The 24,253-nt window shown below is 38.9% G+C and overlaps 1 protein-coding gene across 1 annotated transcript; it reads left to right on the top strand.

Annotated features, from left to right (window-relative positions):
• Positions 1-243: 243 nt before the first annotated feature.
• LOC124076732 (cAMP-dependent protein kinase catalytic subunit alpha) lies at positions 244-2,655 on the top strand. The gene has a single exon (XM_046420810.2). It carries the CDS (start codon positions 394-396, stop codon positions 1,273-1,275), a length of 882 nt encoding a protein of 293 aa, XP_046276766.2. The 5' UTR covers positions 244-393; the 3' UTR covers positions 1,276-2,655.
• Positions 2,656-24,253: the final 21,598 nt, after the last annotated feature.

Below are 24,253 nucleotides of genomic sequence, written 5' to 3'. Positions count from 1 at the left end.
CTTTGGGGGATGTGTCAGTCAGCTTTTTTGTCACTATGACCAAAATACCTGATAAGAATAACTTAGAGAAGGAAATATTTATTTCAGGATCACAGTTTCAGAGATTTAGTGCATGCTCAGCCAACACCATCACTCTGGGCTTGAGATGAGGCATAGTATAATGGCAGAAAGGTGTAGTGAAGGAAAGCTTCTTGATTCATGGCAACTAGGGAGCAGAAGATAAAGAGAGAGAGAGGGGCCAAGAAGGGCAGCAAGCAGGAGAGCGTGAAAGAGTTCTTAGCCAAAGCCAAAGAAGATTTTCTTAAAAAATGGGAAAATCCCGCTCAGAACACAGCCCATTTGGATCAGTTTGAGAGAATCAAGACCCTTGGAACGGGCTCCTTTGGGCGGGTGATGCTGGTGAAGCACAAGGAGACCGGGAATCACTATGCCATGAAAATCCTCGACAAACAGAAGGTGGTGAAGCTGAAACAGATCGAACACACCCTGAATGAGAAGCGCATCTTGCAAGCAGTCACCTTCCCGTTCCTGGTCAAACTCGAGTTCTCCTTCAAGGACAATTCAAACTTGTACATGGTCATGGAGTACGTGCCTGGAGGGGAGATGTTCTCCCACCTACGGCGGATCGGGAGGTTCAGTGAGCCCCATGCCCGATTCTACGCGGCGCAGATCGTCCTGACGTTCGAGTACTTACACTCTCTGGACCTCATCTACCGGGACCTGAAGCCGGAGAACCTCCTCATTGACCAGCAGGGCTACATTCAGGTGACAGACTTCGGTTTTGCCAAACGCGTGAAGGGCCGCACCTGGACCTTGTGTGGGACCCCCGAGTACCTGGCCCCCGAGATTATCCTGAGCAAAGGTTACAATAAGGCTGTGGACTGGTGGGCCCTCGGGGTTCTCATCTATGAGATGGCCGCTGGCTACCCGCCCTTCTTCGCTGACCAGCCCATCCAGATCTACGAGAAAATCGTCTCTGGGAAGGTACGGTTCCCGTCCCACTTCAGCTCTGACTTGAAGGACCTGCTTCGGAACCTTCTGCAGGTGGATCTCACCAAGCGCTTCGGGAACCTCAAGAATGGGGTCAACGACATCAAGAACCACAAGTGGTTTGCCACGACTGACTGGATCGCCATCTACCAGAGAAAGGTGGAAGCTCCCTTCATACCAAAGTTTAAAGGCCCTGGGGACACGAGTAACTTTGACGACTATGAGGAGGAAGAGATCCGGGTTTCCATCAATGAGAAGTGTGGCAAGGAGTTTGCTGAGTTTTAGGGGTGTGCCTGTGCCCCCATGGGTTTTCTTGTCTTTCTTTTTTTTTTTCTTTTGTGGGGGGTGGGAGGGTTGGATTGAACAGCCAGAGGACCCCAGAGTTCCTTGCATCTACTTTCACCCCCCACCCCACCCACCAGGGAAGGGGGAACAGGAAGCCCAGATATTTGGAGGAATGGAAACACCAGCTGCTCCCCCACTCCCTTTGCCTTCTTGCCCCTCCCCCACAGGTCCAACTCCACCCCAGCCCACTCTGCCAGTTTTAAATGAGTTTCTCAGCTCCGGGCAGACCAGGTCTTACTGGTGTGTCCAGGCACCGGGTGAGGAAAGAGGGGTCCAAACTTAACTCCAGTCCCCCAGCCCCACCCTGCCTCTGGCACTGGGCACCAAGGGCAAATGAATGAAGAGCTGGCCTTCTCTGTGGGGCCCTCCTGCCTGGGAAGGACAGTTTTTTGTGACATGTCATTGGGCTGCTTGCTAGAATTTTTCTAAAATATGATTTAAAATCTTATTTAAGTTCCACCAGTGCCTCCCTTCCTCCTTCCTCTGTCCCCACTCTTCTTGTGTCCCCCTCCCACTCCCCAAAACCATTTTAACGAGGCTGGGAAGCAGACTGACTGAACAGGAAGGACCTGGGGTTTGAACCTCTGCCCTGAGCTGCTAACATCCCCACCCCCTTCCCCAGGGGGGCAGGGAGGGGGGCTTCTGCCAACCTTCCTTACTGGGGTCCCAGCCTCTGTAGCAAGCCCTCCCCCTCTTCCCCAACAACACATCTTTCTTCACCCTGGAGCTTTGGGAGCCAGACGAAGCAGCTGCCCCTCTCCCTGCCAAAGAGGAATCGTCCCCCAAAAAGATAGAGGGGGAACCCCAAGCCCAGGGTCTCTCCTTCCAGCAGCAGCCCCCACCCCAAGCTCCTTAATTTTACTCTCAGCTAGATTTTAATGCCCAGCCTCCTTCCAGCCCAGCTGGGAAGGCAACCCTACAAAAGGACATGGAAAAGTCCCCCACCACACACAAGGCCCAGAGTTCAAGGCCAGGGTTGCTGGGGAGAGGCTGCCTGTCTTATCCACCCAGCAGCTTCAGCGCCCCCCATCTTGGGTGCCCCTCCTCTAGCTTAGCTGTCAGCTGTCCATCACCACTTCTCCCCGCCCTCTGTCTGATTTGTGCTTTTCTCTCTCAATAGAAAGATGGGGAGCCACCCCTTTTATCTCCGTATTTGTCCCTCTCAAAACTTCTCCCTGAACCCAGAGGAGCTCTCAGGCCTGGGGTGGGGCCCCAGGTGGGCGTGGGGGCCATTCAACCTGTGTGCTGCGAAGGACGAGACTTCCTCTTGAACAGTGTGCTGTTGTAAACATATTTGAAAACTATTACCAATAAAGTTTTGTTTAAAAAAAAAGAGAGAGAGAGAGGAACAAAGGACAAAAGGAAAAAAATCCCACACCCCTAGTGACCTCTTCCTCTATTCATGCCCCACCTACACATAGTTTAACACCCAGTAATCTGTTCAAATTATTAATCTATCAATTTGATGATTAGCTATACCTATCATAATCTAATCATCTTACCTCTGAATATTCTTTTTGAGGGGGATACCTCATATCCAAACCACAATAGGGGATGAGCTGTTAGGACTGTGCTACTAATAAAGATAGGCTTTTCAAGCCAGTCTTCTAGGAAGCCTCTGAACAGGTCAAATAATGACAATTTTGGTGGGATGAGTTCTGTTTTGCCGTCTTCAGTGCTGAGAATATAGGCTGTCATTTTGAAGAATACTGGCAAGCTTGAGAAGAGGAAATGGAGTAGTGTGAGTTAAAATGCCACAAAGCTCACTGATCTTAATGAGAGTCAGCATCTTGATTATATGCTTCCCAGGTTGTTATAAGACTTTGGTTAATTTCCAGAGTTCTGAAAAAGTTGAGTCTGACAGTTTTGTGTGTGTGTGTGTGTGTGTGTTTTTTTCTTTTGCCAGTTTTTCATTGTTTTAATGGAGGGGTAGAATTTAAAAGTTCCTTACTCTGCAATTTTCACCTACATTATTCCAGTAAATATTTTAAAAGTGCACTTAGTAACACTTTTAGAATCCCTTGCCCCTTGATCTCCCTAGCCCAACTGAATTCTCTTTCCCAGGAACACTGCTAGAGATAGTTGCAAACAAATGAAGGTCATGGTTCACTATTTATTTATGCTCTCTACTTTGGTTAGTTTCTCCATATTGCAGGCTTTTCATTCCTTACTTATTGAGCACAAGTAGTTGTTCCAAATCTCTTCCATTCTTTTCAAGATTTCAATACCACTCCTACTTATCTCACTTTATGCTTACAAATTCCATAATCTGAAATCCATTTCTATCTTATTTGTATTTCTCTTCATAGTAGGGGCCTGAAGTCAAACTGTCTTGGTTTTGTCATTGTGTTTGTGCTTATTAGCTGTGTGACACTGAACAAATTATCAATGCTCTTTGTTTCAGCTTTCTCACCCTCAAAGGGCCAGTGTGAGGATTAAATAAAATTATATCTATACCACTGTTAGAATAGCACCTTCATTAAATTTTAGTATCATCATATCATAATCATCATCCCTACCACTCAACTGTAAGGGATGTGTCTATCCTCAAAACCATCACCTGTGTTCTCTTGACCCCATTTCTTCCATTACCTTGAATCCTTAGTATTGGATTCTCTTCCTTGGCCCATATCTTATTCAAATATCCACATTCTTAAAATTCAAAAACAAAAATGAAAGCAAAAAGAAAACTAAAACCAAAATATTTATTTTCATCTTCTCCAACAAACTGTTGGTTCGTCTTTTCCTATCCTGCCCAGTTTCTCCAAAGTTCCATTTTGTTATTCATTCACCTCTTCCTCTGTGGCTTCTACCCCCTAACATTTTACCAAGGCAATTGCCTATTTCCTTAATTCAAATAATCAGTGTTCATTGCAGATCTCTCTATAACATCTAATATTCTTCACCTGGTTTTTCTTAAAACTAACTTCTTCTGGATCTTTCCCAACTCATTCTGGCTCTTTTAGAGTCACAGGAGTCAGTTGTTAGCTACTCGTCTCCACTCCAGGCAGAAAGAACACCTTCTTGTCCCTAGTATTTCTCCTTAGTTTAATTATACATCTTTGTTCTGGTCCCATCAGTATGGGGAAAATATGCAAAACTTGTAAAATCTATGCCAAACTTGTAAAACCTTATATAGGATCCATAGTATCTTTTGACATTGCTCCTGTAATAGTATCTCAGCTTGTATGTCCTTCCATTCACCCTGCTAACTATTGCCAGATTTTCCTGAAACCCAAAAATGCTAACAAGGCCATAGTTAGGAGGGACAGGAAAAGTAGGAGGGGGAGGGGAAGAAGAAGAGAAAAGAATAGAAGATTCTGGTGGAAGAAAAAGCAGTAGCCAGCTTATATGTCAAATTTATATAAATGTAATTAAAATGCATGTTTATAATTTCACAAGCGTATAGTAATAAATAGTGCCACTCCTCTCTTATCCCTAGTTATACTGTCTGTGGTTTGAGGAACCCACAGTCAACTATAGGCCAAACTATTAACAGAAAATTATAGAAATAAACCATTCCTACATTTTAAATCATGTGCTGTTCATAGTAGCATCATGCAATCTCACATTATTCTGGTCTATTCTACCTGGGGACATGAATTATACCTTTGTCCAGTATACCCATGCTGTATACACTACATTCCTGTTAGTCACTTAGTAGGGATCTCAGTTATCAGATCACCTTTCATGGTGTCATAGTGCTTGTGTTTAGTAATCCTTAGCTTAATGCCACTTCATAATACCTTTATCATTCACTTCATCTCATCACATAGGCATTGTTTCATCTCAAATCATCATAAGAAGGATGAGTTTGGTATAATAAGATTTTGAGAAAAAAAAGACCAGATTTACAGAACTTTTTATTGTAATATAGTGTTATAATTCTATTTTATTAGTGGTTATTATTGTTTCTTTTAATATTTTTTAGTTGTAGTTGGACACAATACCTTTATTTTATTTATTTATTTTTTATGTGGTATTGAGGATCGAACCCAGGGCCTTACATGTGCTAGGCAAGTGGTCTACCACTGAGCCAAAACCCCAGCCCCAGTTATTATTGTTAATCTCTTCCTATGCTTAATTTATAAATTAAATATGATACAATTTATAGTAAAGTTGTTTTAAAACAAAAATAAAATTTTATCATAGGTTTGTCTGAATATGAAGAAACATAGTATATATAAGATTTGGTACTATTTGAGGTTTCAGGCATTCACTGGGGGTCTTAGAACACAATCACCATTGATAATGAAGGACTGTGATTATTATTATTATTATTATTATTATTATTATTATTATTTTATATTCAATTGTTGACATAGGGTTTCTGAAAAGGTGTATTGTTAGACTTCTTTTAATGAATCTATTAGTATCTAGCTCTAGCTTTTACATTAAAAGAATGTATATGCTAAAGTCTTCATAAAATTAGTTTTTCAGTACCCTGAGGTAATGTGTCATTTTGTTTACATTATTTCCTAGAAAAGTAATGAAAGGTAAATTTTAGCTCAGCTCAAGATAGACTATTTTTTTAATATTTATTTTTTTAGTTGTAGTTGGACACAATACCTTATTTTTATGTGGTGTTGAGGATTGAACCCAGGGCCTTGCTTGTGCTAGGTGAGCACTCTACTGCTGAGCCACAATCTCAGCCCCAAGATAAACTATTAAAAAATATCCTAAGTATTTTAAATGTAACTGAGGATCGGGCTAGTAAACTCCACCAGAGCCTTGTTGGTCAATCATTCAAGGCTTAAAAAGAGAAATATTTAATAGAAGTGGGAGAATGCTTGCACAGTTCAAGAGAAAGCAACAATAATGTTCTGCCCTATCATGATTGAAAGATATTAACTTCAAAGCTGTGAAATAGTAAAGGTACAGTGGTCACATTTTAGTTATAGGCCTGTCCTATGCTAAAGCTTCCCCACCCTACCTCCCCAGTACTGAGGATTGAATCCAGGGCCTCACACATGCTAAGCAAACACTCTATCCACTGAGCTACATGCCCAACCCAAGAGCTTATGTGCCCCTCTCCCTGGTGCTAAGGAAGGAAATCAGGGATGTTCTAGCACTAAGCTTTATCTTTTAGCAGGGTTTCACTTAATTGCCCAGGTGGGCCTTGAAGTTGCCATGCTCTGGCTGCAGCCTCCTGAGTAACTGGGATCACAGGCATGGCCACTGTGCCCAACTTAGAACCTGTGTTTTTTAAATTACTAGCTAATATACTGCCTCTTTAGTTTGTATATCATGTTAATTCTCTGGCAAAAATATGGATTTACTAAGTGAAAACTAAACCCCTCTGCTGATTTTCAAGATCCTTAACTTTTCCTTCACCTACTTAGCCCACCGTATCCTCTGTTAATTTCTAAAGCAATCATTAGATCAGTTTCCTTATCATAAACCAAATCTGCCATGCTCGTTGATAATTCTGGGCCTCAATTTACCTAGAATCCCCAAATCTTAGCCATCCTTCAAAGCTAAATCAAGACCCATCTTTAAGAAGCCTTCCCTGTTCTCCTATTTCTCTGAACACCTACAGAATTTATCATCTGTAGCACACAAGTTTTTCATCTGTTTTTTAAAAATCATTTTTAATTGAGTTGTAATTCACAATCCATAAAATTCACCCTTTTAGAGTATACAATTCGGTGGTTTTTAGTGTATTCACAAAGGTCTGTAACCATGTTTTGATTGCTTGCTCTTCAATCATAAGTGAGAGAAAAAGTCTCACTCTAGGATTATGGAGATGGTGAAAAGCATGATATCTGACACTGGCATACTAGATTAAGAGCACTATATTAATTGCATACACTCAAAGCTCATGGGAATACATAGCATGTCACACAGGGCCACACAGGAATTGTACCCAGGAACAGAGTGAGTAAATGGGGAGCAGCTGCTTCATAGTATCAAGAAAGTGCCCCTTGATTCCCATATTATTGGCTTGTTTGAATAATTTTACAGACCAGAAGAGAACTGAAATCTGCTACTCAGGGAAAAGCAGGAATTTTTACTGAGGATGGCTCATAGTTAGGCCGTTAGAGTCATACCCTACCTCTCATTTCAGATGTCAAAGTAGCACCTAATCTTGATTCTTAATTTTAGATCCTACACGTCAAACCATCACTACTTTCTCTATATAGAATCTTTTATTCACCCCACAAGGATCCCTGTGCTCATGAGCAGTCATTCTATGTCTTAGTTTGAGCTGCTCATACAAAGTGCCACAGAAATTATTTCTTTCTGGAAGTCTAAGATCAGGGTGACAGCATGGTTGTGTTTTGAAGAGATTGTAGACCTCTTCTAGGTTGCAGATTGCTGACTTCTTGTTGTATCCTCACATGGTCTAGCAACTTTTTATTAGGACACTAATCCCAATTCATGAGGGCTTCACCTTCATGACCTCGTTACCTCAGAGTTCTAAGAAAGAGTTGTAACAGTTCTTTATATGTTCTGAATGTTAGTTCCTTATCAGATGTATGATTTACAAATATTTTCTCCCATTCTGTGTTATCTTTTTACTTCTTAATAGTATCATTTGAAGCACTAATATTTTTTTTCATTTTGATGAAGTCCAATTTATCTTTTTGTTTCTTTGGTTGCTTGGAATTTTGGAATCATATTTTTATTGGTTATTCAAAACATTACAAAACTCTTGACATATCATATTTAATACATTCGATTCAAGTGGGTTATGAACTCCCTTTTTTACCCCAAATACAGATTGCAGAATCACATCGATTACACATCCACATTTTTACATTATGCCATATTAGTAACTGTTGTATTCTGCTACCTTTCCTATCCTCTACTATCCTCCCTCCCCTCACCTCCCATCTTCTCTCTCTACCCCATCTGTTGTAATTTAATTCTTTCCCTTCTTTTTTTTCCCATTCCCCTCAAAACCTCTTATATGTAATTTTGTATAACAATGAGGGTCTCCTTCCATTTCCATGCAATTTCCATTTTCTCTCCCTTTCCCTCCCACCTCATGTCTCTGTTTAATGTTAATCTTTTCCTCCTGCTCTTCCTCCCTACTCTGTTCTTAGTTGCTCTCATTATATCAAAGAAGACATTTGGCATTTGATAGGAATTCTGGCAATAATGGCTAAAGAAAAAATTATGTAACATTACAGAAGGCACTAAAAGAAAACAATTTTCTTAACAATTTACATTATCTTTAAGAGAATTATTAAATATAATGAAAAGGAAAGGTGAAAGTAAACAAACAGATCTCTTAACCTTCTTTTTTGTTTACATATTAAAACAATCCTCAACAGTTGTTTACCCAATTTAAATTAAACCATATAAATCACGTGAAAAAAAAATATTTGGATCCATTTTATCATGAGCGCTCATCTTATATGATATATGGACATACATACATTCAAACATATAACACAAAACACAAGTGTGCACACATAATATAATACATACAACACATAACATTATAGTAAAGGCCTTATAACTTTTTACAGGTGAAATCTCCATTGCAATGTTTAAAAACTCTATAGTCAAAAAATAGAACTGATCAGCAAAACATTAACCTAGGTCTGTATGAGCTCAAAAAACAAAATAGAACTTCATGATATGGCAAAGGGCAATAATAAAATAGATATTGAAAAAAGCATCCTGGTTCTGTTGCAGATGTAAGAATAGCCAAACTGGAGTTTTGAATATCAGTTGTTATGGATTTGAGCCAAATCATCTTCTTTTTGGTCTGTAGAAATCGCTTTAGTTAATCTTTCTGGAATCCAAATCAGCTGCTGTTCTCCCTGTGGAAACACATAAACAGACCCCCGACTCCAGACAATCACTGGGTCAGGACCTTGGTTAATCTCTCTGGAATCCAAATTGGCTGCTGTTCTCCCTGTGGAAACACACAAACAGACACCCGACTCCAGACAATTACTGGGTCAGGACCTTTCCATTGTCCTGTTAGAATATCCTTCCAAAGTACCTTGGGCTTATGTACATTTTTTGGACACATATGCCTTTCCGCAGCACTAAGTCCTGATGAATCCAAATTTAAAAAGTTTAGAGTAAAAAGGGTTATTTTAAGTTTATCTTTGGGGAATATATACCCCTTCCCAATTCCTTCTTTTTGCTTTAATAAGTACATTTTAATAGTTTGATGAGCTCTTTCAACTATGCCTTGTCCCTGTGGATTGTATGGGATTCCTGTTATATGAGTAATGCCAAATGTTGAGCAAAATTGTTTAAAAGAGGTAGAAGTATAACCAGGGGCATTATCTGTTTTTAACTGTTTTGGAACACCCACAGTGGCAAAATTTTGTAAGCAATGAGCTATAACATCTTTAGTTTTTTCTCCGGCATGAAGGGAGCCCATCAAAAATCCAGAAGAAGTATCAACTGTAACATGCAAATATTTTAATTTTCCAAATTCTGGCAAGTGTGTGACGTCCATCTGCCAAATATGGTTAGGTATCAATCCTCTAGGATTGACTCCAAGATTAACTTGTGGTAAAAAGGTCACACAATTTTGACATTGTTTTATTATTTGTCTAGCTTGTTCCTTAGTTATTTTAAAACGCTTTTGTAAAGTATTAGCATTGACATGGAACTTTTTATGAAAATTTATAGCTTCTTCTAGTGTAGAGAAAATATGTAGGTCATGTGTAGTTTTATCTGCTAAATCATTGCCCAAACTAAGGGCTCCAGGCAATCCCGTATGTGCCCTGATATGTCCTATAAAGAATGGATCTTTTCTGTCCCAGATTAGACTTTGTATAGTGGAAAGAAAAGAGAAAACAGTAGAAGAAGGGGAAATCCTACCAGCATCTTCAAGAGATACTATAGCATTAACTACATACTGACTATCAGAAAATAAATTAAATACAGAATCTTTACACATCACAAAAGCTTGTAAAACTGCATTAAGCTCTACCTTTTGAGCTGATTGTTTGGGTACTAAAAATGTAAAAGTTTGATCAGGGGTAACTACTGCTGCTGTACCATTATTTGACCCATCAGTGAATATATTTGGAGCATTCATGATAGGTGTTTTTCTTGTCATTTTTGGAAAAATTACAGGATGCAATGACCAAAAAGACAATAAAGGATTAGATGGTAAGTGGTTATCAAATGAAACATTAGATTTGCACATGATTATTGCCCAAGTATTTAACTCATTAGCTAACTCATCAATTTGATTCATAGTATATGGAGTAATAATTTTATTGGGAGAAATTCCAAACACTCCCTTTGCTGCTTTTATTCCTTTGAGTATTAATTGTCCTACAGCCTCAGGATACCTAGTAAGAATAGTGTTAGGAGAATAAGATAAATGTATCCATAATAATGGACCTTCTTGCCAAAATACTCCTGTAGGAATATTTTTTGTTGGTAGTACAATAAATAATAAAGGCAAACTTATATCAATTCTATCCAAATGCATATTTTCCATATATGTTTCAATGATTTTTAATGCCTTTCTTGCTTCAGGTGTTAACATTCGGGGTGAATTTGGATCTGATGGACCTTTTAGGATATCAAATAAAGGTCCCAACTCTCCTGTTGGTATACCTAAATAAGGCCTTATCCAATTTATGTCTCCTAATAACTTTTGAAAGTCATTAAGTGATTTGAGTTGATCTACTCGTATTTGAATTTTTGGTGGACGGACCATGGTTGAGGATAATAGAACTCCTAAATAATTAATTGGAAAATTTAATTGTACTTTATCTATTGCTATCTCTAGATTATAATTTTTTAATAAGTTTGTAAGTGTGGCATAACATTCTAGCAATGTGTTTTTATTTTTGTGTGCTAATAATACATCATCCATATAGTGAAATATTTGTAGTTCAGGATTTTGATTTCTAAGTGGCTGGATTACTTTGTTAACATAAATTTGACACATAGTTGGGCTGTTAGCCATCCCTTGAGGGAGTACTTTCCATTCATATCTCTGATCAGGACCTTCATGATTCAGTGCAGGGATAGTAAATGCAAAACATGGACTATCCTCAGGATGAATTGGAATTGAAAAAAAACAAACTTTAATATCTATAACTAAAACATACCAGGTTTTTGGCAAAGCAGACAACTGAGGAATCCCTGATTGAGCAGGTCCCATAATAACCATCTCATTATTAATGGCTCTTAAATCTTGCAATAATCTCCATTTACCAGATTTCTTTTTGATGACAAAAATGGGAGTATTATGGGGAGATACAGAAGGTTGTATATGTCCTTCTGCTAATTGTTGTTTGACCAGGTCATGGGCTGCTTGTATCTTTTCTTTAGTCAGGGGCCACTGAGGAACCCATACTGGTCTTTCTGTTTTCCAAGTAATTTTTATTGTCTCAGTGGCCCTTTCTGAAAATCCAACCCATGTCTGTCTGTTCCTTGATCTATTTGTATTGGTGCTGCTATACCTTGTTCTTGTTTTTCTAATCTTTTTCCTTTCCTAAAACCTTGTCTAGTCATAATAGTGGGTGCATTTTGGTTGATGTTATTTGTTAATGTCAAACCTAATTGATCTAGGACATCTCGTCCCCATAAATTTATAGGAAGATGATCCAATACATATGGCTGTATAGTTCCTTCACATCCTTCAGGATCCTTCCAATCTAATACCATTGCACTTCTATGGGGATTAGTTGCCACTCCTAGGCCTCGAAGCGTTTGAGTGGCTTGTTGTAATGGCCAATGTTTTGGCCATTCTTGACGAGAGATGATGCTAAGGTCTGCACCTGTATCCAGTAGCCCATTAAATTCATGTCCTTGAATATTTAGTTTTAGCATGGGGTGAGAATCTAAATTTAAAGAAAGCATAGCCCAATCTACACCTGTGGAGCCTAATCCTTTGGAACCTCTTTCTACAGTACGACTGGAAAATTTATCATGTAGGCTGGGTATTATTAGTAACTGTGCTATTCTATCTCCTGGTGAAATTACTGATATACCCTTTGGAGAACTGGCTATAATTTTTATTTCACCTTCATAATCGGGATCAATTACCCCAGGACTTATCATAAGTCCTTTTAGAGTAGAAGAGCTGCGTCCCAATAATAAGCCTATTGTTCCTTTGGGAAGAGGTCCTTTCACCCCTGTGGGAATGATTTGAACTCCCATCTCTGGAGTTAGTACTGCTCTGGCGGAGGCGCAGATGTCCAACCCTGCGCTCCCTCTGGTTTGTCTGATGAGGGATCTGATGGACAATGTGTCCTGGGCACTACCCTGATGGGGTTGCTGGGTTCCTCCAGTGCTCCGTATATTTGTGGTTTTGGGCCCCGGAGCATTGGGCCCCCCTGTCCATTTTTTGGCAATGGAGCCCGATGCCTTTCTCCACGATATCGTGGATAAACACCTGGTCCTTGTTCGTTTTTTGATAATGGAGTACCCTCTATGGTGGTTTGAGAACGGCATTCATTAGCCCAATGTCTCCCTCTACGGCATCGTGGGCAAATACCTGGTATTCTACTCCTTTGATACCTAGTTTTGTTAAACCCTCCTCCAATGGGGCAATTCCTTTTAAAATGTCCTGTTTGTTCACAATTGTAGCATGTTCTTGGCCTGGCATCTAAAGCCTGTTTTACTGCAGCTGCCACAATTTGCCCTTGTTCATTTATGTCTCTGGCATCTAAAGCCTGTTTTTCTGCAGCTGCCACGACTTGCTCTTGTTCATTAATGTCTCTACATAATTTAATATATGTGTTTAAATCTTCATGTTTCCATGGTCTAATGATATCTCTGCACCAACGATTCGCTTGCTCATAAGCCAGGTGTTTTAGTAATGGCATTGCTTGTTCTGTATTCCCAAAAACTCTGGTAGCTGTTTGAATAAGCCTATCTACAAATTCAGCATAAGGTTCATTAGCTCATTGTATTACCTTAGATAATTGACCTTGTAAACCTCCATGTCCTTGTAAAGTCTTCCATGCCTTAATTGCATCTGCAGCAATTTGTGCGTATACGCCAGGATCATATGCAATTTGTTGCTGCTGATCCTCATAAGGTCCCTTTCCTAACAACATATCTAGATTTCTCTGAGGATAACCAGCTGCTGCATTTCGCCTAGCCGTCTCCTTGCAAAATTCCTCATTGGCAACCTTCCATAACAGGTATTGTCCTCCATTTAGCACAGCTTTACACATATTAGCCCAATCTGCTGGCGTCATGTTCAAGTTGTTAATGGATTCGACCATGCTTACAGTGAAGGGTGCTTGAGGACCATAGGTTGTTACAGCCTCTTTTAGCTGCTTCACTGTTTTGAAATTTAAAACTTGGTAAAATCGGTGCCCTCCTGCCTCAAATACAGGGCATGTTAATATTTGAGATCTTGTCTCAGGATCCCAACTATCAACTGCGGGGGTTGGGGGCCTCCCAGCATATGGAGGTGGCGCTGTTGGTTGGACACTTACGCTCTCTGGTGATAGAAAGGTGTTAGCAGCAGTCTCCTGTAGAGGTGGTGCTGTTGGTTGGACACTTACACCCTCTGGTGATAGAAAGGTGTTAGTAGCAGTCTCCTGTTGTAACTTTCCCCCTGATGGCTTTTTCTGTTTTACACTTTCTTTCTCTGTCTGACTAGCTTGAGAGGCCTTCTCTTTTACTTGAATCTTTTCCTCTGTCTGACTAACTTGAGAGACCTTCTCTTTTACTTGAATCTTTTCCTCTGTCTGACTAACTTGAGAGACCTTCTCTTTTACTTGAATCATTATGTCTTCTCCTTCCTCTACCATTGTCTGAACTGAAGGCTTTGGACTAAGCAAACAAGATATGAACGTCCACAATGGCAATGTGCCAACTGGCAGAGTCCCTGGGCTTTTCTTTTCTATTCTTTTTAAATCTTCACCATGATGGTTCCATTGTGATATATTTAACAACTCCTCCTTAAAAAGCCATGGGCTACATTTTTGTATTGTATCAACGTATGCCCTGATTGTTCTTGATTTTACTGAGATGCCTCCTTCCTCTAACAATTTACTTAACACTCTTTCAGTTTGTTTTTTACTAATTTCTGATCCCGTATTTCTACTATAATACAACCCAACAAGATGACGCCAAACAAAACCGAGACAGAATGAAATAAAAAGGGAACAACAAAAAGTCATTATAGCCTTTCTAGCCTCCTGACATGTGCATCCGTCCTTTCTCCCTATCTGTTCCTCAGATGTAAATAGTTTTTCCTCAGATGTGAGCGGTTTTTCTTCCGTCTCACTCATCTCCAGGGACAGGCAACTTAAAACAAAAGTGAAGCAAAATAAAAGAGGAATCTTAAAATGGCTACCCATCCTCTCTCCCTGCCCTCAGGGGCGAGCAGTTTCACTTACCCTCAGTCGCTCCCCGTATGGGCCACCAAATGCCGCAGTCTGGCTGGGCACAATCAGGAGCCACTTGTCAAAAGAAACTAACTTTATTTTTAGAACCACACACGCCAAACAAAACAGCCTCTCAGGAAAAACCCTCAGAGCCTCAACTGCCACCACCGGCTTTCCACAGGCCTCTCTCTCCCACACAAGCTTCTCTCCACCTCCCACAATCCTCCTGCTCTTGAGGCCGATTGGCTGGGTCACGTGGGCGGAGCCAAAAAAGTCCCCCAATGAGCAGCTCCGTGGTCTGAAAGGGCAGGGAAACAGCCCAATGAGCATCACCGCAGAGGAGCCAATCAGCTAGATGTTGCTGGGGCCGCTGTGAGCCAATCATCAGCTGGCAGCTGGAAGTTTGCTGGCAGCTGGAAGTTTGCTGGGGCCCCTTCGGCTGTGGCTCTCAACATCTGGCTAGCTTCACTTAGCATAATCTGCTCTAATACCATCCATTTCCCTGCAAATTCCATGATTTTGTCATTTTTTAGTGCTGTGTAATACTCCATTGTGTATAAATGCCACATTTTTTTTATCCATTCATCTATTGAAGGGCATCTGGGTTGGTTCCACAGTCTAGCTATTGTGAATTGTGCTGCTATGAACATCGATGTGGCAGTATCCCTGTAGTACGCTCTTTTAAGGTCTTCAGGGAATAGTCCGAGAAGGGCAATAGCTGGGTCAAATGGTGGTTCCATTCCCAGCTTTCCCAGGAATCTCCATACTGCTTTCCAAATTGGCCACACCAATTTGCAGTCCCACCAGCAATGTACAAGGGTACCCTTTTCCCCACATCCTCTCCAGCACTTGTTGTTGTTTGACTTCATAATAGCTGCTAATCCTACTGGAGTGAGATGGTATCTTAGGGTGGTTTTGATTTGCATTTCTCTGGCTGCTAGAGATGGTGAGCATTTTTTCATGTATTTGTTGACTGATTGTATGTCGTCCTCTGAGAAGTGTCTGTTCAGGTCTTTGGCCCATTTGTTGATTGGGTTATTTGTTTTCTTATTGTTTAATTTTTTGAGTTCTTTGTATACTCTGGATATTAGGGCTCTATCTGAAGTGTGAGGAGTAAAGATTTGTTCCCAGGATGTAGGCTCTCTATTTACCTCTCTTATTGTTTCTCTTGCTGAGAAAAAACTTTTTAGTTTGAGTAAGTCCCATTTGTTGATTCTAGTTATTAACTCTTGTGCTATGGGTGTCCTATTAAGGAATTTGGAGCCTGACCCCACAATATGTATATCGGAGCCAACTTTTTCTTCTATCAGGTGCAGAGTCTCTGATTTGATATCAAGCTCTTTGATCCATTTTAAGTTAACTTTTGTGCATGGCGAGAGAAAGGGATTCAGTTTCATTTTGTTGCATATGGATTTCCAGTTTTCCCAGCACCATTTGTTGAAGATGCTATCTTTCCTCCATTGCATGCTTTTAGCCCCTTTATCAAATATAAGAAAGTTGTAATTTTGTGGATTGGTCTCTGTGTCCTCTCTTCTGTACCATTGGTCAACCTGCCTGTTTTGGTACCAGTACCATGCTGTTTTTGTTACTATTGCTCTGTAGTACAGTTTGAAATCTGGTATCGCTATACCTCCTGATTCACACTTCCTGCTTAGAATTGCTTTTGCTATTCTGGGTCTTTTGTTTTTCCATATGAATTTCATGATTTCTTTATCTATCTATCTATCTATCTATCTATGTATTTCTACAAGAAATGCTGTTGGGATTTTGATTGGCATTGCATTAAACCTATAGAGAACTTTTGGTAATATCGCCATTTTGATGATGTTAGTTCTTCCTATCCATGAACAGGGTATATTTTTCCATCTTCTAAGGTCTTCTTCTATTTCTCTCTTTAGGGTTCTGTAGTTTTCATTGTATAAAGCTTTCACCTCTTTTGTTAGGTTGATTCCCAAGTATTTTATTTTTTGTGAGGATATTGTGAATGGGGTGGTTGTCCTCATTTCCATTTCAGAAGATTTGTCGCTGATATACTGGAATGCCTTTGATTTATGTGTGTTGATTTTATATCCTGCCACTTTGCTGAATTCACTTATTAGCTCTAGTAGTTTCTTTGTAGACCCTTTTGGGTCTGTTAGATAGAATATTATATCATCCGCACATAGTGATAATTTAAGTTCTTCTTTTCCTATTTTTATGCCTTTAATTTCTTTTGTTTGTCTAATTGCTCTGGCTAGTATTTCGAGGACTAAATTGAATAGAAGTGGTGAGAGAGGGCATCCCTGTCTTGTTCCAGATTTCAGAGGGAATGCCTTCAGTTTTTCTCCATTTAGAATGATGCTAGCATATATAGCTTTTACCAGGTTGAGGTAAGTTCCCTAGTTTTCTAGCGTTTTGAACATAAACGGATGCTGAAATTTGTCGAATGCTTTTTCTGCATCTATCGAGATGATTATGTGGTTCTTATGGTTAAGTCTATTGATGTGGTGAATAACATTTATTGATTTCCATATATTGAACCAGCCTTGCATCCCAGGGATGAATTCTACTTGATCATGGTGCACAATTTTTTTTGATATGCTTTTGTATTCGATTCGCCAGGATTTTATTGAGGATTTTTGCATCTATGTTCATTAGAGATATTGGTCTGTAGTTTTCTTTCTTTGAAGTGTCTTTGTCTGGTTTTGGGATCAGGGTGATGTTGGCCTCATAGAATGAATTTGGAATAGCTCCTTCTTTTTCTATTTCTTGAAATAACTTGAAAAGTATTGGTATTAATTCTTCTTTGAAGGTTTTGTAAAACTCTGCTGTATATCCATCCGGTCCAGGGCTTTTCTTGGTTGGTAGTCTTTTGATGGCTTCTTCTATTTCCTCCCTTGTTATTGGTCTGTTTAAATTGTGTGTATCTTCCTGACTCAATCTGGGCAAATCATATGACTTAAGAAATTTATCGATATCTTCGCTATCTTCTATTTTATTGGAACATAGGGTTTCAAAATAATTTCTAATTATCTTCTGTATTTCTGTAGTGTCCGTTGTGATATTGCCTTTTTCATCCTGTATGTTAGTAATTTGAGCTCTCTCTCTTCTTCTCTTCGTTAGCGTGGCTAAGGATCTGTCGATCTTATTTATTTTTTCAAAGAACCAACTTTTAGTTTTATCAATTTTTTCAATTTTTTTTGTTTCAATTTCCTTGATTTCCGCTCTGATTTTAATTATTTCTTGCCTTCTACTACATTTGCTGTTGTTTTGCTCTTCTAGGGTTTTGAGATGAAGTGTGAGTTCATTTATTTGTTGTTTTTTTTCTTTTTTTGAGGAATGAACTCCAGGAAATGAATTTCCCTCTTAAAACTGCTTTTATTGTGTCCCATAGATTCCGATATGTTGTGTCTGTATTTTCATTTATCTCCAATAATTTTTTGATTTCCTCCTTTATGTCTTCTGTAACCCATTGATCATTCAGTAACATATTGTTCATTTTCCAGGTGATGCAGGATTTTTCCTTCCTTCTTTTATCATTGATTTCCAGTTTCATTCCATTATGATCAGATAAGATGCATGGTATTATCTCCACACCTTTATATTTACTAAGAGTTGCCCTATGGCATAATATATGGTCTATCTTTGAGAAGGATCCATGTGCTGCTGAGAAGAACGTGTATCCACTTGATGATGGTTGATATATTCTATATATGTCGGTTAAGTCTAGGTTATTGATTGTGTTATTGAGTTCTATAGTTTCTTTATTCAGCTTTTGTCTGGAGGATCTGTCCAATGGAGAGAGCGGTGTGTTGAAGTCACCCATAATTATTGTGTTGTGGTCTATTTGACTCTTGCACTTGAGGAGAGTTTGTTTTATGAACGTTGCAGCACCATTGTTTGGTGCATACATATTGATAATTGTTATGTCTTGTTGGTGGATGGTTCCTTTTAACAGTATATAGTGTCCTTCTTTGTCCCTTTTGATTAACTTAGGTTTGAAGTTGATTTTATTCAATATGAGTATGGCCACTCCTGCTTGCTTCCGAGAACCATGTGAGTGGTATGATCTTTCCCAACCTTTCACCTTCAGCCTGTGTATGTCTTTTCCTATCATATGAGTCTCCTGAAGGCAGCATATTGTTGGATTTGTTTTTTTAATCCAGGTTACTAGCCTATGTCTCTTGATTGGTGAATTTAAGCCATTAACGTTTAAGGTTACTAGTGATATATGGTTTGTATTTCCCGTCATGCTTGTTTATTTATTTATTTTAATATGGCTAGTTTTTCCTTTTTGGTTATTTTTCTTCCTTTCCCTTACTGAGTTACCTCCCACTGTTAGTTTTGGGTGCTGTTTTTCAATTCCTCTTCTTGTAGTGTTTTGCTCAAAATGCCTTGCAGTGCTGGTTTTCTGGCTGTGAATTCTTTTAACTTTTGTTTATCATGAAATATTTTAATTTCATTGTCAAATCTGAAGCTTAATTTTGCTGAATACAGTATTCTTGGTTGGAATCCATTATTTTTCAGCGTTTGAAATACGTTGTTCCAGGATCTTCTCGCTTTCAAAGTCTGTGATGAAAAATCAGCCATTAACCTAATTGGTTTACCCCTGAATGTAATCTACCTCCTTTCTCTCGTAGCTTTTAATATTCTCTCCTTGTTCTGTATGTTGGATATCTTCATAATTATGTGTCTTGGAGTTGGTCTATTATGGTTTTGAATGTTTGGGGTCCTGTAGGCTTCCAGGATTTGGCAATCAATTCCATCTTTCATATCTGGGAAGTTTTCTAGGATTATTTCATTCAATAGGTTGTCCATTCCTTTGGTTTGAGCCTCTATACCTTCTTCTATCCCAATGATTCTCAAGTTTGGTTTTTTTATGATATCCCATATCTCTTGGATAGATTGCTCGTGAGTTTTAAGCATCCTATCTGTGTTGACTATATTCTTTTCAAGTTGATAAACTTTGTCTTCATTATCTGATGTTCTGACTTGTACTTGATCTAGTCTATTTGTAATATTCTTGTTTGAGTTTTTAATTTGGTTTATGGTTTCCTGCATTTCTAGGATTACTGTTTGATTTTTTTTTTAAATCTCTATCTCCTGGTAGAGCTCGTTCTTTGCCATTTGAATTTGTTTATTTAATTCGTTTTCAAAATATACTTTCATTGGTTGGACTTGCTGTCTAATGTTTTCTCTAATATTCCATTCCATCTGAGTTAGGTATGCCTTGAGTTCTTTCTCTGTCCATTTTTCTGATGCCTCTAGGTTCTCCTGTGTATTTAAGTTGTCCTTTATTGTTTGTAAGCCTTTTTTCCCTTGTTTTTTTCATGGTGCTCAAGTTACTTTCCAACCCTGTTTGACTGCTGTGTTACTGATTTCTCCTTTAAATTTGTTTTGGTTTTTATAGTTCTGCTATCTCTCCTTTGTGTTAGGAGACAATGTTTAGAGATGTTGGATTTAATTGTGATTTAAGGTAAATTCATTAGTTTCATTAAAGGCCTTCAGATTTTGATGGCATATAGAGAATTGAGGTTTGGACTTAGGATTTTATGTTAAGGTCGGGCGATTTGGTGGTATGGAGGTTAGTATATGTTAGCTTCTTTGGGGGGTTGCTCAAATGCAGGCAGATATTAACAAGAGAATACACAGGAGTACTTGGGGGTAGTTAAGGGCTTAGGCGGACTATAGACCTATTCGTAGTGTTCATCTATTTGCATTTAGTAAGTTATACGTAATCTGGGTGTTCATGCTTAAGAGGAAAGATGGGGAAAAGGTAAGGACACAAACCAAGAAAGAGAGAGGGAGAGAAGAAAGAAAGAGAAAAGAATAGAAATGAAAATAAATGATAAAAAATAATAATAATAAAATGCAGTAAAATAAAAATTACAATTGAAAAAATTACAATTGAAAAAAAATAATTAAAAGAAAAAATTTTTAAATTAAAGAATTAAAAAAATGAAACAAGAAAAAAAAAAGGCACTGTTAGGCTTCTATTTTCTTCGCTTCCAGTAGGTGGTGCTGTGCCTTCCGGGCCAAGATTTTTCCCTCTGGCTGTAGGATACAATCCGTGTGAGGCCGCTCCCTCCTCCCCGCCCTGGTGTCTCTCAAAAACCTGTTAGCTTAGGTTTATTCCTGGCCTCTATTCCCCTGGTTTCTCCTGCTAGCCAGGCCTTCCCCAGTGTGATGCCACTCGGCAGTTCAAACTATACTTTGGGCCTGCAGTTTGCTGGGTGTGGAGCGTGGCTATTGGGAACCGGCACCTTATTGTTTGATTCCTTTCACTTGCCACTCCCCCAGAGCTGGCAAGACAGGTTTCGTTTTCGCCGCTGATGGGAGGGGGAGTTGGAGGTCAGGTGCCTTTACCTTTCCCCACGCCTCTATCCATGCTCACTCTGATAATCCCTCCCCCGGAAAGCCGGGGAGAGATTTTATGCGAATTCCCCGCTGTATGGGAGATGGGCTCAATAACACACACCTGTTCTATTGCGGCAATCTGTCGGAAACTGGCGATGGTGACGTCAGCTCTCCAAGATGGTGGTCGCTGGCTTCCTTGGTGGACTGTCTGGTGTGGGGCACAGAACTGGACCGCTTCCTTCCCCTGTCTCAAACCCCGAACTCAGCCTGGAGCTCAGTGAGGGCACAGCCGGCAGGAATCCTCAGAATCCGCAGCGCTATTTCTCTGGCTGCTTCTCGCCGCCCCTCCCTCTCTAGCCGTGGGGTGGGCCGCGGATCAATCAGCTTGGATCTCTGGGCGCACAGTTCACTCGTGGTTGAGACCCAGTAACCGGTCCTCGGTGATGGAAATCCTTCCTCTGGGTTTCAGTGCACCCCAATTTTGCTGGAAATTCCTGTCAAGATAGCTTTTGGTCGTTCTAACTCATTATTCACCTGCGCAGTGACGCGGTACACGGGGGTGATGTACTCTATTCGCTGCCATCTTCCTAACCCATTGGAATCATATTTAAGAAAAAGTTTCCTAGCCTAGGTCACAAAATTTTAAATCAAATCATCACCTAATCCAAGACTATTACAAATTATACCTATATTTTCTTCTAAGAGTTTTAGTTTTATCTTTTATATTTAGAATAGTTATCCATTTGAAATTTTTTTTAGCTGTCGACTGACCTTTTATTTATTTATTTATATGTGATGCTGAGAATCAAACCCAGTACCTCACAATTGCAAAGCAAGTGCTCTACCACTGAGCCACAATCGCAGCCCCTGAAATAATTTTTATGTATAGTATGAAGTCAGGATCTAATTTGATTCATTAGCATGTGGATGTCCAATTATACCAGCTCCTATGTTGAAAAGACTATTCTTTCCCTAATTGAATAGTCTTGGCATTATTATTGGAAATCAACTGACCATAAATGTATGGTTTAGTTTCTAGGATATCAATTCTACTGTATTTATCTATATAACTATTCTTATGCCAGTACCACACATTTAAATGTAACTTTTTAGTTTAAAATTGGGACATGAATTCTTCACCTTTGTTCCTCTTAATCAAAATTGTTTTAACTATTTTGAGTTCCTCTTATTTCTATGTGAATTGTAGAATCTGCTTGCCAATTTTGTCAATGAAGCCCATTGGAATTTTGATGGGTCTTCTGCTGAATCTCAAGATTCAGAGTATTGCCATGTTAATAATATTAAGTCTCTCAATTTATGACTATGGAATGTCTTTTCATTTATATTTGTCCTCTTTAATTCCTTTCAACAATGTTTTATAGTTTCCAATGTACAAGTTATGCTGTTATTTAATTCCTAAATATTATTTTTATGTTATTCGACATGGATTGTTTCATAATTCATTTTCAGATTATCCGTTTCTAATATTCTGAAATATAAATGACTTTTATGTTGATCTTGTTCCCTACAGCTTTGATGACTTGTTTATTAGTTATGATTTTTTAAAGATTCTTTGTGTTTTTCTATGCACAAAATCTTGTCATCTGTGAATTGAATTGTTCTTCCTTTTCGGTGTGGATGCCTTTTATTTCTTTTTATTGCTCAATTGTCCTGAGTAGAACTGCTAGTCAAATACTGAATGGGTTATGTACAAGTGGACATCCTTGTCTTGTTCTTTGTTAACTATGGGTTTTTCATAGATAACTTTTATTGGGGTGAGGAAATTCCCTTATTCCTAACTTGTTGAGCATTTTTACCAGAAAGGGTTTTCATTCTTGTGAAATGCTTTTTCTGTATCTATTGAGATGATCACATGCTTTCCCCCATTTATTCTATCACTATACTGTATTTTTAAATTAGTAAATACTATGTTAAATACTAATTTAAGTTAGTAAATACAATCTTCCATCCCTAGGTTAAATCCCACTTGGTCATGTTGTATGTACCTTTTTACATGTTGCTGGATTTAGTTTGCTAGCATGTTGTTGAGGATTTGTGCAAGCATGTTTACAAGAGATATTGGCTTACAGTATTTTTTTCTTGTGGAGTCATACACACACACACACACACACACACACACACACCAGAAACTTTGAAAGAGCTCCAACCACACTTTGCACCCTCCAGCAGTTTCTAGGCTGCTTTTTTATTATTATTATTATTTTCTTTTTTGGTATCGGGGATTGAACTCAGGGCCACTCACCCACTAAGCCACATCCTCAGCCCTGTTTTGTATTTTATTTAGAGACAGGGTCTCACTGATTTGCATAATATCTTGCTGTTGATGAGGCTGGATTTGAACTTGTGATCCTCCTGCCTCAGGCTCCTGAACAGCTGGGGTCACAGGTGTGTGCCATCTTGTCCAGCAAGGCTGCTTGTTTTTACTGTGATTGTGTCCCATTGATTTTCAGAACTACTATAGAACTGAGGCTGGGTTGAGTGTGGCAAGAGGGTAAGTTAAAATGGCATAAATCTTGCTATATTTATTCATATTCAGCCATTTCTTTTGAATAAACATTCCATGGATTGTTGCAAACTTTCAGTTTCCAGAGTTCTGAGACAGTAAATTTTTAGAGTTTTTGTTAGTGTTTTCATTACTTTTATGGAAGAACAGATTTTAAACATTCTTACCTCATCATTTTTACTAATGTCCTATATTATACGATTTAACATGTAAACATTGTCTTATGTGTTTTCTCTTGTATTGTGTGTGCTACTAAAGTCATCCAAACTAATTGTAAATTTGTTTTGACTTTATACTTCGCATGGTGTCTAGCAAAGAAGCTGATTAACCCACCTTATTGGAGTTGTGATTCAGTTCATTTTTTATGTTTTTATGTTGATCAGGCTGTATTTGGGAAATAAAAATAGCTGTCATCCACAAACAGATTCCTTGTGTGGTACAATATATGCAACAAAATTGGAAAAACATCACAGGTGAGGATGGCAAAGAACAGAGTTCAGAACGATAAGGGAAGATACAGCAGTGGTGCTAGAATCAAAATCCTGTAGCTGCATTTCTCCCTTGCTGGTTTTTTAAAACAAACTTACTATTTTGAAATAATTTTAGACTCAGAAGAAGTGGCAAAAATTACACAGAGATGTCATATTCCCTTCACTCAGCTTACCCTAATGTTAATATCTTGCATAACTATAGTACAATGGTCAAAACTGAAAAATTAACATTGATACAATACTATTAACTAAATTACAGGCTATATTCAAATTCCTCAACT

The sequence above is a fragment of the Marmota monax genome, unplaced genomic scaffold (genome assembly GCF_021218885.2).
Source record: "Marmota monax isolate L192 unplaced genomic scaffold, Marmota_monax_Labrador192_F-V1.1 WCK01_AAM20220418_F8-fsc00050, whole genome shotgun sequence".
NCBI classification, from domain to species: domain Eukaryota; kingdom Metazoa; phylum Chordata; class Mammalia; order Rodentia; family Sciuridae; genus Marmota; species Marmota monax.
Note: the sequence above shows the minus strand (reverse complement) of the source record. Positions and strands in the feature narration are given on the sequence as shown.